Raw genomic sequence first — 15,002 nt, 5'->3', positions numbered from 1 at the left:
CATGGTGTGTAGCTGTTAATGTATTATTTTTTGTTGTTGATGCAAACCCAAGTTTTATTGTGTTGCATAAAAACAACTTGTGTTGGTATGTTTTATTGTTATTGTAATGAAACAGGCAGGGAGCAGGGGCCTGTTGCACGAAACTAGGATAAGGGATTAAGCCAGGATATCTTGGTGATCCTGGCTCAATTGATCCGTAATCCGGTTGCACTAAAGATGGATAGGGGGCAGGAGGATATGTTATGGTATAAATTACCATGGAGATTTATTCTGTGGAGCTAGCCTGCTCCAGACCAGGCTAAATTCCAGGATCTATTTAATCTCATCCCTAATGTCAGTCAGCAGTCACCACAAATGGAAACCAATAGTTATTTCACTGCTCACTATACATTGTTATCACATATAACTAGACCCACTGTTATTATTTAAACGTTTGTGATCATTAATTTCAATGATTTTGGATAAAAAATGATTTTTAGATGATGTTGCTATCATTAGATAATTTACAGTTTCCCATAGACTATAAGGCTATATATAAAATGATAGAATATTAGGGCCACAGAGGGGAAAAAAACACAAGTCATAATATTGTAACCAGTTGTTTTAAAGGAGGACAGTTGTTAAAATGACAGATGTGGGGCATTTCGTGAAATTGTACTTCAGTATGGTTTCATAAACAAAGACATGCTGATGTGCCAGAATATTAAGTATCACATTGTCATAAGTATCAAAACTGTAAAAACAATATGTAGCTTTTCTGCAGAAAGAACCAGCCTCATAAATTTATGACTTTATCCTTTTTCTTCAGTGTGGCCCTAGTACTCTGTCATATAAACAAATACACATTCCATATGAATATAAAAACACAATGTGTAACATTATGTTCCTTTATTGAATAAGGACAAAACAAAGCAGGTAAACCATCAGCTCCTTTCGAAACTGAAGTCACAGTGACTCTACAAGATGGAAAGCACAGAATCCAAGCATATTATACAAAATGATACATACACATTCAAAGGTCTGTATATATGCATGTCTGCACACTAAAATAAATGCAGGACAAATCCATACACATCAACTGAACAGACAAATGAATGGATGCAGTAGCCTCCCTGCAGCCTTGTATTACACACAGTATACCGCACAAACATCATAAGAGGCCAAATTCGTCAAAAAACGAACCCAAAAAAACCCAAATTCCTCTGCCACCGCAGGACATATTTAACCAAAATTGAAAGCACACATACTAACTAAAATAATTCAACACATATTGGTCCCTCAGCAGCCGACCACTGTCGTCATCAGGGAAGATTGCCGGATTGTCCCAGTCCATGGCTGGTGGCACTCTGGGGGCCCTCTCCTTCCTCAGGCAGGCCACATTGTGGAGGACAGCACAAGCCACAGTAATATCACATGCCCTAACAGGGCTGACCCTTAATTTGTGAAGGCAGTGAAAGCGTGCCTTCAGGAGGCCAAAGGTCATTTCAACTCTGGCCCTGGTCCTGGCATGGGCATGGTTGTAGGCCTGCTGTGCTTCCTGGGGGTCTGTGAAAGGTGTCAGGAGAAAAGGCTGGCAGCCATACCCCCTGTCTCCCAGCAACACACCAGAGAATTCACCTGTCAACACAAAATCTCATCATTACTACCTCATAAACACAGTGATATTCTTGACACAGCCATGATGGTTATAAATAGGGGTTGTGTGGCTTACCTTGTGATAGGCACTGATAGATTTCAGAGGCCCGAAAGATTCTGGAGTCATGGACTGAGCCAGGCCATTTTGCCACAACATTGCTGATCACACAGTCAGCATTGCAGACCATCTGAAATCATAAGATGAGGAATATTACACCAATCAATGCACATCACTGGCAATGCAGAGTGTTCGTCAATGGACAATATCAAAAAGTTATGTTCACCTGAACATTAATGCTGTGAAAGGATTTCCTATTCACAAAATCGGCCTCATGGGCACCTGAGGGGGCTTTTATCCTTATGTGTGTGCAGTCCACTGCACCAATGACATTGGGGAAACCTGTCACACAAAGTAATGAGTATCCTACTATGTGTTAACAGTTGTCCTGTAATTTGTAGATCCTCTTACCTGCAATCCTATAGAACTCCTCTTTGATGTCACAGAGTCTTCTGTGGCCAGGGAAGGAGATGAAGACATCTGCTAATGCTTTGATAGCCAGACACACACTCCTTATTGTGCGGCAAATTGTGGCCTTGTTCAGCTGTTCTGCATCCCCCACTGAGTACAGGAAGGCTCCACTAGCAAAAAAGCGCAAGGCCACACAAACCATTTGCTCCACACTCAGTGCATGGCTCCGTGCAGTGCGGTGCTTAATCCTGGGACCCAGTAGTCTGCATAGATACCTGATGCCATCTGCAGAAAACCTGTATCTTTCATATAGATGGTCATCAGGGAAGGCCAGTGGGTCCAACCGGTCCCTGAAGACCCTTTCTCGCCTGAAGGCTCTCCTCAGCACAAGTGCTTCTTCATCCACCACATCTCGCACGAATGGGCATGCCATTGTCAGAGCAGAAAGGAACACACAATTTTGGGCCTTCATATAGGCTAGTGGCCACACCTGGTGCTGGGGGGGTGGGCAAAAGAGGGCGATGCCTTATAACGATGACTTGGTTGTACTGATTGCTGGGAAAATAAAAAAAACCTTAGAAAGATGCCACCGTCCTGTGTGCTCACAATAAGAGCTCATATGTCATGGCTCACTTGACTTTACGAGAATATACCTAATTTTTATTTTGAGCTGTGTCATCTTCTTGGAGCTGGGGGAGGAAAGAAAAATAATGATTAATACATTTGTGTTACAGTTAGCATACAGTGTACATTGAAGGCATATCTCACCTCCCTCTCAAGTTTTTTTATTTCAAGGTCCAGTTTCCTAATTGTCCTCTTTTTTATTTCGGACTCCAGTGCAAGATTTTCCATATTTTTCTTCTTGTACTGAATGTCTATGTCTGCCAGTTCTATTTGGCGCCGGAGGTGGTTGCCATACAACTTTCTGATAGCTTGTGAGCTCTGTGAACACAATACAATTAGCGCAGCTGGAATTTGGCAGGATGTGGTGTCCTTTTATTAATACGCACTATGTTGCCAGGCTGGTTTTCCCACTGTATAGCATCTGGGTCCTGTAAAAGAAATTAGATTTTTTGATTTTGATGAGGACTCCTCACCATTGTAGAGTAAATAGTACTTTCACAGTCTTAACATGATACCTCATGCCTTCTGGAATCCAGAGAGATGGTCTCCTCCTCATCGTCTCCATCATGTGCTGTTGCTGCTGCACTGGGGCCTTCACCCTATCACATTTAATCGGATTCATATTGAAGCTAGTAGACAAGACATGCCAGGCCTACAGTATGCCTTTGATGGAGTACTCACTGGATCAGCATCGTCTGGTGCTTGTGCTGGTGGCTCTAACAGGAACACAGTGCTGCCAGACACTGCAAGGCAATAGGTAAACCAAAGTCAGACAGTCCAAATTGATTCAATATGAATGTGGTTGTATCCCATGTAGAGATGGAAGGACATACCTTGAATGAAGCGGGTGGCATCTTGGGAGGAACCTATGCTCGTCTCTTTCCCCCCAGGGATCCCCTCTAAGACGGGCCTGCCTTTATTTAGCTCCAAGGCCATGTCCTCTGCTGGGGTAAGGTCAGCCTTTGGTGACCCACCACCCGTGCCTTGTCTGTGGGTATTCTTTTTCACTGCTAAAACAGTACAGACAATGTGTGAGCAGGCACCTTCTGGGTACAATATATGCTTGTGCTTTGTTAAATATTAGTCAGGGACCATACCATTCTGCAGAATGTTCTTGTATTTGATTTTGACCTGCTGCCATGTCCGTTTTGGCCCGTTCATGTTTAATCTACACACACACACACACACACACACACACACATTTAATGGAGTCACACTGCAAAAAATTACTTGGTATTTTTGTCTTGTTTTCAGTAAAAATATCAAAAAATTTATCATAGCTTTATACAGTGTGATGGAGTTACTTTACACAATTTCACTCATATCTGCAGTGCATTTCAATTAAAAATTTAACCGTTTCATAATTACAGTACAACTGCATTTTTGGAGATGTGAATTAAATATTTGAATTGTAATTGTGATGTTTCAGCGGAGCGGTGAGTGTGTAATTGTGCACTACTTACGCATTCAGGCGGTCTGCAATACTTTGCCACGCTTTTTCTCTTTGCTTTATCACTGTGGCGGTGTTGCCTTTCTTCTTAATTATATCTTTTACCTCCTCGTATGCCTCCATGAGGATTTGTGCTTCCGACGGGGAAAAGTACGCGGCTCTAGTTGCCATGGTAAATCAGTTAATCTGTGATCTGTGGCGGGGTCTATTTGAGTGAGCCGTGAGCGCGCACCTATCCAGGATTGGTTTCACCTGGCTTAATGAATCCGTGTCTGCTCATCCTGGCTTGGTCTTTGTGCAACCAATTAAGCCTGGACGCACATGTTTTGGCTTCATTGAGCTCAGCTGAGTCATTTATCCCGGATGTCTTAATTCTACTTTTGTGCAACAGGCCCCTGGTCTCGAACCCTCGACCTTCTGTTTCTGTCGTGGATGCAAGGTCCGATTCAACTTCTGACACCAATGTAATGAAACAGGAGGGAGCAGGTCTCGAACCCTCGACCTTCTATAGTCCGAGGTCCGGCGCGCTATCGACTGTGTCGCAAAAGCATGCTCGTGCGGCAGAGTCGATTTCCGCGCTTATAAATCCAGGGTCGTTACATTATTTTTGAATTAACCCACTGCAAAATGTGAACGCTGGATCAGGTTGGGATACTGGCCCTTTAAATGGGCGTGTCCTCTCGTGTTTACATTTTTAGAGTTTCTAAACCCAGAGACGCAACTTCGCAAGACTTCTGGGAACGGTTGAGAAACAGGCCAAACAGACCAGTCTGGGGTTTGGGGTTTGAGAAGTCAATGATATAAATTCAATATTCTTCCTTAGATGTTAATTTTCTCAAAATCTAAAGATACAACCTAGATTAGATCCGACGTCTTAAGTAGTTGAGCATGTTAGTACTCCAAGCTCATGAAAGTGAAAAACTGAAACGTTTTCATTTTCGTCAAAAACAACGTTATATCGACGGAGTGCCGTTGATTTGACGGCCTGCACATGCGTAGTTCGGCACGAGACGACCGTTGTTGACATGGCCTGTTTCTACATATGAGTTTAGTGAGCCAACGTCGCCATCACGTCGTCTACAAGTGTGCTCTGGGATTTATACTGAAGAAGCAGTTTTAGCCTATCTCCATAGTGTACTGTCTTTGATACGGTCATTGCTTTTTACGACTTGACTGACAGGGATGAAGAAGATAACAGCGCCCTCGTAGAGCAGCTTCACACAGTGGGATCAGTCCAGCGACGAGGGCAGAAAAGTGCGTGGCATTCTCTTCGGGTCTTCAACTTCCATTAACGGAATAAAAACTGCCATTGTATCTTGTTTTGCTTTGACAGACGTGATGAGTGGCAGGGTTGGCGACCTAAGTCCGAAGCAGGCTGAGGCATTGGAGGAGGTGAATTGCTGTACTGTACATTTCTGTATCTGTGTCGCATTTATTTATGTTTGATCTGACAGTCATGATGCTTTTGGAACTTTGAACCTTCCTATCTTTTTCCACCACACGCATACAGACAGTGTTGGCTGCAATGTACGTTACGAGATATGATTATATGTAGAAACATGTCATGGCTACAATACGCTGTAACCTATTTATGTATTTTATCAAGCTTTTCCTTCTGAGGTTTCTCGATAATACGGGTCAGTAATGTTGATAGGTGGTTCCATCATTTTAATCACCTAACTGGGTAAAAAAAATCTACCCTAGACCTATTATTATATGAATTATCATGTTATTAATAATTCATTATTTATGTAATTGCAATTTACTGTATAGAATTTAGTATATGTATCTCCCTTGAAAGGTTTGGTTCTAGTGTATGATTTTAGTTTAATTTCCTAAAATATATAACTATCTGAGATGTGAGTGGAAAAACTCTTATTGAATTTACTGTGACCAATGTGCTTTGTTTTAAGAGATGAACTTCCACACAGAAGTCTGAAGCTTTCATGTGGCTTATAACAATTCATTTCACATGCTTGCTTCCATGTTTACCACTAAACCCATCATCACTAATACACCTATACCCCTTTTGGCCCTCTCGCTCTCTTTCTTTCTCTTGCTCTCGCTGCCCCTCTCGCTCTGTCTCTCTCTGCCACCCGGTTTTATCCTTGTGCAGTTTCGAGAGAGGATTCAGGATGTTCTTCCACTACTTCCTGCTCAGCATGACCACTTCCTGTTGCGCTGGCTCAGAGGTAAGGCAGACTAATTACCCGCCTGTTGCTTCACCACGGTGGGCTTGGAACTGGAATTATCTGTTCTGGTAGGAGAGCTGCAAGGCCATTAAGACCATGCTTGGGTAGGGTCAGACTCTCCAGTCCAGTCTAGCTTGGATAGATAGGCTTCTGAAGACGGTGATTATCATCTTTGATGGATACTTTGTTACACAGCAACAGATATTTCAGCTTCAACAGTTAAAACTCAATGGTTTTGCAAATAGAGAAGTTACCAACTGGTTTTGGAACGGTTACTGACCATGAGAATACAACACCTGCGTAGCTACAGTAAATGCTTTCAGTTGTGTGCGGTTGGGGTGGAAGGTGTTTGTAAGGTTTGAGAGAGAGGGCTATCTTTATAACTGGTATATAACTGTAATAACTTTTGAATACTTGGCTAATAGCTGGTTAACTTGGACATGAACAGTGTTAGAGCTTTCGTTAAAACTCTTCACACGGTTGCAAGTGACAGTTACAGGGCCAGAGAGAAAGAGAGAGGTCTGTGGTCTAGAGTTGATTAGTGGAGTGACAGGTTGTAGTAACACAGCGAGTGAGAGGCAGGCGTTGTAAAGAATGCCTTGTTCTACATTGGAATAGATTGGACTCACGTAGGCTCTCTGAATCCTTATAATCTAGGACTAATCTAGGGCTAATTGCATTAAACCTGTAAAACAGTGACTCATGCATCTGTTATTAGTTATGGCAGCTTAACATACACTTAGCCCTTCCACTGATGGTCTGTGTCTGTCAGGTTTTCATCTATAACTATTCCTATTCCATTTGTAATTAGAAAGAGCTTGTTACTATGTGTTGATCCCTGGCAGACCATAAAGATCTAGTCTAATAATCAGAGCTGCACTCACTGCATAGAAATGTATTGGTCTTAATGGTCGACTTTGGGCAAAAACACAAAAATAACGTCTTTAAACTGTATAACTGATCAATGCACCATCATATCAGGTAATTTAATGCTTATAAACCAAACATATTTATGAATAAGATATTTGGCTACAGAAGTGCAATTTCTTACTGATCTTTACAGCTTCAGTCCAAAAACAAATCCTTTGAAATGATGTCAACACATACTGGAAGAGTTACTGGCTAGCTACAATGACTAGCTTAGCTAACGAACTAGCTAGACTATATATACAAAAGTATGTGGACACCAATGTTCCAGGACTGCCGTTCAGAAGAAGAGATTGAACTTCACTGTGTTCTCCCCATTTGTTTGCACTATATAGATCAATGTTTTTTCTGTGATCGAATCAACATGATATCAGCCAATGCAACAAACCAAAACAAATTAGATTGAGTCTGTGATTTTGTTGTAGGCAGAGCCATAGCGCAGTGGAATAGAATTCTATTGGCAGAGGAAGCCCAAGAGTGTTCTTTCACCCACATGAGCTGTCTTTCACCCACATGAGCGGTCTCACCCACGAGTGACTGCGCTTTTCAGATCAGATCAGTGTAACGGTCGTCGTAATCCTCCTCCTCGGACGAGGAGGAGAGGCGAGAAGGATCAGACCAATATGCGGAGTGGTTTGTGTCCATGATTATTTATTAACAAAATAAACGGAACACTCACGAAACAAAAAGACAAAAGAGAAACGAACCGACAAACAGTCCCGTGTGGCACGAATACAGACACGAGATACAACCACCCACAAACACACACGTGAACCCCGGCTGCCTAAGTATGATTCTCAATCAGGGACAACGATTTACAGCTGCCTCTGATTGAGAATCATACCCGGCCGAACACAAACAACCCGACATAGAAAAATAACACATGGACAACCCACCCCAACTCACGCCCTGACCAACTAAATAAATACAAGAAAAAGGAAAAACAGGTCAGGAACGTGACAATCAGAGTGCATTTGTTGATATTCTTTGCTAGTTAGCGAGTTATTAGCCCAGTTATAGATAGGTATAGGTCAACAATGGGGAGTTCCTGCTACAATTTACAGTCACCTATTTTGCCCATGGTGTTACAGACCAAGTTACAGAACAAGTAAATCATTATTTAATGTCAAGCCCATCATAATGTAAAAACATTTTTTTAAATGCAATGTAGGCCTGCATTGAACACCACATACAGTATAGTCTACTGTAGGCTATATCATAGAAATTAATACCTATTTCCATGTGAAAATGTTATGGGATTTGCTTAATTGGTTTTGTTGGTAGGCCTACATTATGCTCAAATAGCAACAATAAGGGCCTTCTGAGTGGTTCAGCGGTCTAAGGCACTGCAGTGCTTGAGGTGTCACTACAACCCCGGGTTCGATCCCAGGCGGTGTCACAGCCGGCCGTGACCGGGAGACCCATGAGGCGGCGTACAATTGGCCCAGCATCGTCCGGGTTAAGGGAGGGTTTCACCGGCTGGGATTTCCTTGTCCCATCGCGCTCTAATGACTCCTTGTGGCGGGCCGGCGCCTGCAAGCTGACTTCGGTCGCCAGCTGGATGGTGTTCCCTCCGACACATTGGTGCGGCTGGCTTCCGGGTTAAGCAAGCAGTGTGTCAGAAGCAGTGTAGCTTGACAGGGTCATGTTTCGGAGGACGCATGGCTCTCGGTCTTCACCTCTCCCGAGTACATAAGGGAGTTTCAGCGATGAGACACGAAATTGGGGAGAAACATGGCTAAAAGTACAAATATATATATATATATTGGCTACTGTCTAAAACTGTAAGGGTACAGCCTCAGCGTTCACTGTGCACAAAATTCTCACAATGTTCAAGTTTTCACTCACAAGACCAAAAATTTGCTCAGTGTCTCAAAAAATTGGAGGGAACATTCAATACACCTTCAAATTTGTGGATTTGGCTTTTTCAGTCACACCCGTTGCTGACAGGTGTTTAAAATCGAGCACACAGCCATTCAATCTCCATAGACAAACATTGGTAGTAGCATGGCCTTACTGAAGAGCTCAGTGACTTTCAATGTTGCACCGTCATAGGATTCCATCTTTCCAACAAGTCAGTCCGTCAAATTTCTGCTCTGCTAGAGCTTCCCTGTTCAACTGTAAGTGCTGTTATTTTGAAGTGGAAACGTCTAGGAGCAACAATAGCTCAGCTGCGAAGTGGTAGGCCACACAAGCTCACAGAACGGGACCGCTGAGTGCTGAAGCGCGTAGTGCGTAAAAATCATCTGTCCTCAGTTGCAACACTCACTCCCGAGTTCCAAACTGCCTCTGGAAGCAATGTCAGCACAAGAACTGTTCGTCGGGAGCTTCATGAAATGTGTTTTCATGGCCGTGCAGCCGCACACAAGCCTAAGATCACCATGCGCGGCGGCTGGAGTGGGGTAAAGCTCGCCGCCATTGGACTCTGGAGCAGTGGAAACGCGTTCTCTGGAGTGATGAATCACGCTTCACCATCTGGCAGTCCGATGGACGAATCTGGGTTTGGAGGATGTCAGGAGAACGCTACCTGCCCCAATGCATAGTGCTAACTGTAACGTTTGGTGGAGGAGGAATAATGGTCTGGGGCTTTTTCATGGTTTGGGCTAGGCCTGTTCGTTCCAGCGAGGGGAAATCTTAACACTACAGCATACAATGACATTCTAGATTATTCTGTGCTTCCAACTTTGTGGCAACAGTTTGGGGAAGGCCCTTTCCTGTTTCAGTATGACAATGCCTTTGTGCGCAAAGCAAGGTCCATACAGAAGTGGTTTGTCGAGATTGGTGTGGAACAACTTGACTGGCCTGCACAGCGCCCTGACCTCAACCCCATCGAACACCTTTGGGATGTATAGGAACGCTGACTGCGAGCCAGGCCTAATCGCCCAACATCAGTGCCCAACCTCACTAATGATCTTGTGGCTGAATGGATTTCTGTTTTTTATTTTTAATACATTTCCAACATTTCTATAAACCTATTTTTGCTTTGTCATTATGGGGTAGTGTGTGTAGATTGATGAGGGGGAAAAAAAACTATTTTAACCATTTTTGAATCAGGCTGTAATGTAACAAAGTGAAAAAAGTCAAGGGGTCTGAATACTTTCCAAATGCACTGTATATTATTTAGTATATGTAAAGACAAGATTAAATTAAGAACAGTCTGATGGGTGACAATATTATCACTTGTGAATTATGTATTATCACTTGTGAATGATGCCCAGCATGTGAAGTAAGGCAAGAAACAGCACATACGTATTTTTGCGCAACTTTTTCTAGTCAGTCGCACACATCATGTAACCTAGCCCATAGGCCTATGCTTTGATAAGGTTTGTATCACAACTAAAGTGGCCAAATAACTCCAAATGTAGGACCCCTGGAACACGGTTAGAGAGCACATTGAAAGATGTGTCATTGCGCAATCGCATGTGAATACAGAGTTTTGACTGGCCACTATTTAAAAGAGGATCCTAGCTTTCTTGTGCTGCTATATTTTTTACTCAATTCTTAATGTTGCTAAATTCTTAAATTAAGCACAATAATCCACTTTACAACATGGCATACAAAGGCGCGTGAGTCTCAAGTTTGGGGAGGCACATTTTCACCATAAAAATGCACCTTTATAAGAAAGCATTCCATGCATCATCACATTTGCAAACTTGTGTAAGATTGCCTACTATTCATAATGTGATGAGTAGATTGAATAGTCATAATTTAGGCTACAAATATAACTCAATCACTGTTCGCAAAAAAAGACTGTTCAATGCATAGCTGAGCAACTATATCACTGCATAGCTGAGCAACTATAGCATAGAGGAGGCCTAGGCTAATTCCGATACGTTTCTTCTTTCTTTGCATGGGAAAAATGTGGTCTTTTATAAACACATTTCATAGAATATGACGTCCATCTAAACTGGTGGACAAAATTATTGTAAAAAAACGATGATAATGATAATTAGTGAATTTGCGCAGTTCGCACTCACTGGGGATATTACAGATGCTCTCTGCTGGTGCCAATAAGATAGGCTATACTGTTGTTTGCGCAATTAAATTGAGAATTTTGATAACTTAAAGACAGATTAGTCTTTTCATTGTCTTTTCTTTACAGCAATAACAGACAGTTGCAACTCAACAATAATCTGCCCAAATTGCGAGCGCTGATTTTCCTTCCGACTGTAGGCAATACAATTTAAAACAATCCACGATATTTTTTTGAAAAATGAGCTAATGATCCTCTGTGGCCAAATCATGCTTTAGTATCCTATTTTGAATTATTTTATTTATTTTTGTATAGACAGGAGTAGGCTAATAACGCTATATAATTTCGGCAATATAATTCAATTTACTTTAGGAAAAGCTTTCCCTAGCCTTATGGATGTGCTGCCTAGCTTGCATATTAAAAACGTAACTGCACGTAACCTCCATTCACTTGAATAGTGTGATTGAACGTTTTTTTTGGATAACGTTTTTTTTTTTGTGGGCCGTTCTAAATAAAAAATAATTTCACCCATAGACTATATTTAAAGATCAGATTAAATTAAGAATAGTCTAATGGGTGAGAATATTATCAAGTGTGTGCAGCCTGCACAAGAAGCAGAACTCATGTTTTTCATGCAACTTTTTTCAAAGTCGCATTATGCAGCCTTAGAATGTAATACACATCTAAACATATAGCCTAACGTTTGTGTCACACCTAATGTAGCGTAAATAACACAAATGAAGCATATAGGAGGACCGGTTTCTTTGTTAACACAGAATAGTCGCGTGTATGCATTTCCTCTGAAATCCTTTGGAGAAAATATCCTTCCTATTTTATTTAGCTATGTTTATTGTATTCTTCATACAATAAAATACTATACAATAATGCCACGGAATTCTAAGCAAATCTTGTCTGCTAAATTAACTAGTGTAGCCCACAGCCATATGGCATAGCCAGATCAGGGCCTAGCGTAAGGACAACTCAGAATATGCTATTTTGTTACAGTGAAATAGGCAACATTTTCTTCAGATCATGTTTATTTATACCTGTCTAAAATAAATAATGGATTTATTGTGATGGTGTAGACTATATTAAATAGATTTTATTAGACTTTTTAAAATGTAGATGATCCAATGGTCTGCATCAGTGGCTTGTAGGCTATGCGTGGAAGCCAGGAGATGCTAGATTCAAAATTTCATCACCGCCGCAGCCCTAGTACTGACCCACCCCATTTCTGTTTGAAATTTGAGAAAGGCGGAGTTGACGTTTAATTGGTTAGACTGAGTCGACGTTTGATTTTGGCAACCATCCTCTCAATGTAGAGAGGGCTGTACAGTCACTATGGGAACTCTTTCTTGAGCGCCCGGTTAAATTGTGCATAACTATTTTTTCAAACTCTTAAATGGTTAAACTAGTGGGAAATATATGTGATTATTGTACAAATCTGTCACTATTATCCTAAATTAAAATATATCATTATTTTGGTCATATTTAATACGTTTATATTACGTTACTTTCCTTGATGTGGACAGTATGTGTCACTACATTACACAAGCTCATGTTTTGACCATATCGGTTTGGGAGGATTTAAACATCATTTTTACCTCAGATTGGTGATGTTAGTATAAAAGTTTATAGTCAGCATGATGACACAAGATGAAATGCTTAAAACAGATCAGTACATTTGGTTTTGTACTGCTGATTTTGTCATACATGCTGGGGGTTGCAGGACTTAGAAGTCTTCCTGTCATTTTCGAACTCAAATGGCACGTAGAAATCAGGGTGGTCTCTATAAATGTCGCTGGCCTCACACCAATACACAGATTTGAGAATCAAACTATCTCTCAAATAACAGCCAACCCTAGTCAGTGTTGATATTCTATGTCGGGTCGTGATTCATTGAAGTTAAATAACAAAGCAACTGATTTGTTCCTTCCCCATTTCAACAGCCTCCCAGAATCTCCATCTGAGATTCCAAAGAATTGACCACTGCCTTCAGCAAATGATCTTCTAACCACTGATATAAAAAATGATTCTCAGATTCAGTGTGTCCTTTGAATAGTGTTAGTTTAAACAGCGCATACAACCCAAATGTTTGCCCTCTCTCTATTGATTTCAATGTGATATCGATATAAGTGATTAACAAAATAGTGTTGCGTTTACCTTTCCGCGTTGGCAACCCACTTGAAACAAAATGCAACAATCCAAAATGTAGCTGGCTGTCTTCTACAAGGTGTCCTCTAAGCGGTGATATACATTTTATTCCCAGATTCCGTGTGTTTTGTCAGTAGTGTTAGTTTGAACAGGATGTGCAAACTGACTCCACCCATCTTGTTCTAATGATTTCAACGCAATATCGATATTAGTAATTGACAAATCAGTGTTGCATTTCTCTTTTCGTTTTGGCGACCCCCAAATCAAAATGCATCACTCAAAAATGTAGCTGACTGTCTTCAGTAGGTTGTCCTCTAACCAGGGATGGTAACAATATTTAGAATTTCGGTGTGGTTTTTTAGTTGTGTTAGTTTTAGCAGTGCATACAACCTGATTTTCACCCCTAATCGATATGAGTGATTTAATGCCACTTATCAAACCAACAGCGTTTTGGTGCGTATGCAGTATATAAGGTGCTCGTTTAAAAAAAAAATACAAGTAATATTATTATTAATGTGACACATGTACAGTGGGGTCCGAAATGATTGACACCCTTGATAAAGATGAGCAAAAAAATGACTGTATAAAATAAATAATTCCAAATACTGAGCTAAATTGTATGCTACATTTTTTTGTGAAATTATATTATTTTATACTAATACAATTGCTCAAAGAAAGAGATTTTGTTTAACAAGTAATACTATTTTTTTATCAAAAAGGTAGGAGTCAAAATGATTGACATCCTTGTTTTCAATAGCTAATTTTGTGAGGATAACGGCACTGAGCCTTTAAAAAAAATGTTTTATGAGTTGGAGAACACATTGGGAGGGATCTTAGACCATTCCATACAGAATCCTGTGCGTATGGACTGTCCACAGGTTATCAATTCCGGAGACTAAGATGGCCGTTGCAAAATTTAGATTTTCTGTCCAATTAACAATTTCTTTGTGGATTTTTATGTGTGTATATGTGTGCTTGGTGTTATTATATACAAGCGCCTAAGACTAGTGTTGGCTCTATTTTCATGTCATCTGACCAAAGCACCGGTTACAATCCAAGGGCCAGTGCCGTTTAGCAACTCAAGGCGTTTACATTTTTTGGGATGACATGAAAATAGGACTCTTTCTAATCAAATCAAATTGTATTGGTCACAAATACATATTTAGCAGATGTTATTGCGGGTGTAGCGGAATGCTTGTGTTTCTAGCTCCAGTAGTATCTAACAATTCACTACAATACAGATCAAATCTAAAAGTAAGGAATATAATTTTAAAAATATATAAATATTAGGATGAGCAATGTCGGAGTGGCATTGACTAGAATACAGTATATACATGTGAAATGAGTAAAATAGTATAAACATTATTAAAGTGGTCAGTGTTCCATTATTAACGTGACCAGTGATTCTATGTCTATGTACATAGGGCAGCAGCCTCTAAGGTGCAGGGTTGAGTAACCGAGTGGTAGCCGGCTAGTGATGGCTATTTAACAGCCTGAGGACCTTGAGATGGAGGCAGTTTTTCAGTCTCTTAGTCTCAGCTTTGATGCATCTGTACTGACCTCGTCTTCTGGATGATA

The 15,002-nt window shown here is 40.9% G+C and overlaps 2 protein-coding genes across 8 annotated transcripts in view; one reads left to right on the top strand and one right to left on the bottom strand.

Annotated features, from left to right (window-relative positions):
- Positions 1 to 876: 876 nt before the first annotated feature.
- On the bottom strand, positions 877 to 4,593 carry LOC139576360 (putative nuclease HARBI1). Of its 5 annotated transcripts, XM_071402389.1 has the most exons (11): positions 4,192 to 4,593; positions 3,826 to 3,896; positions 3,562 to 3,738; positions 3,410 to 3,471; positions 3,244 to 3,327; positions 3,115 to 3,156; positions 2,873 to 3,046; positions 2,758 to 2,793; positions 2,105 to 2,659; positions 1,712 to 1,823; positions 877 to 1,617 (listed from the first exon to the last, which is right to left on the bottom strand). In XM_071402389.1, exons 1-8 carry the CDS (start codon positions 4,347 to 4,349, stop codon positions 2,758 to 2,760), a joined length of 804 nt encoding a protein of 267 aa, XP_071258490.1. In that variant the 5' UTR covers positions 4,350 to 4,593; the 3' UTR covers positions 877 to 1,617; positions 1,712 to 1,823; positions 2,105 to 2,659. The 5 variants fall into 5 exon arrangements, with proteins under 5 accessions (XP_071258490.1, XP_071258489.1, XP_071258488.1 ...); XM_071402388.1 differs by having other exon boundaries at positions 2,758 to 3,046; XM_071402387.1 differs by having other exon boundaries at positions 2,105 to 3,046.
- Positions 4,594 to 4,871: 278 nt separating this feature from the next.
- LOC139576358 (SEC14-like protein 2) overlaps positions 4,872 to 15,002 on the top strand; it is a 47,362-nt gene continuing 37,231 nt past the window's right edge. For 2 of the 3 annotated variants that reach the window (XM_071402378.1, XM_071402377.1), the window contains exons 1-3: positions 4,872 to 5,432; positions 5,512 to 5,570; positions 6,295 to 6,370. In XM_071402378.1, the coding sequence (XP_071258479.1) occupies positions 6,314 to 6,370 (57 nt within the window). In that variant the 5' untranslated portion in view covers positions 4,872 to 5,432; positions 5,512 to 5,570; positions 6,295 to 6,313. Of the gene's footprint in view, positions 5,571 to 6,294; positions 6,371 to 15,002 lie in introns of all 3 variants that reach the window. The other variant, XM_071402379.1, reaches the window with a different exon arrangement.

Source organism: Salvelinus alpinus, chromosome 5 (assembly GCF_045679555.1).
Source record: "Salvelinus alpinus chromosome 5, SLU_Salpinus.1, whole genome shotgun sequence".
Lineage (NCBI taxonomy): Eukaryota > Metazoa > Chordata > Actinopteri > Salmoniformes > Salmonidae > Salvelinus > Salvelinus alpinus.
The sequence above is the reverse complement of the archived record's forward strand: the minus strand, read 5'-3'. Positions and strand labels throughout refer to the sequence as shown.

Coding starts and splice junctions, on each gene's coding strand:
- LOC139576360 (XM_071402385.1), bottom strand. CDS start 2,576: ATGAAGGCCCAAAATTGTGTGTTCCTTTCTGCTCTGACAATGGCATGC. Junction 1,824..1,919: donor TTCACAGCATTAATGTTCAG/GTGAACATAACT, acceptor TTATGATTTCAG/ATGGTCTGCAATGCTGACTG. Junction 1,618..1,711: donor CTATCAGTGCCTATCACAAG/GTAAGCCACACA, acceptor TTGTGTTGACAG/GTGAATTCTCTGGTGTGTTG.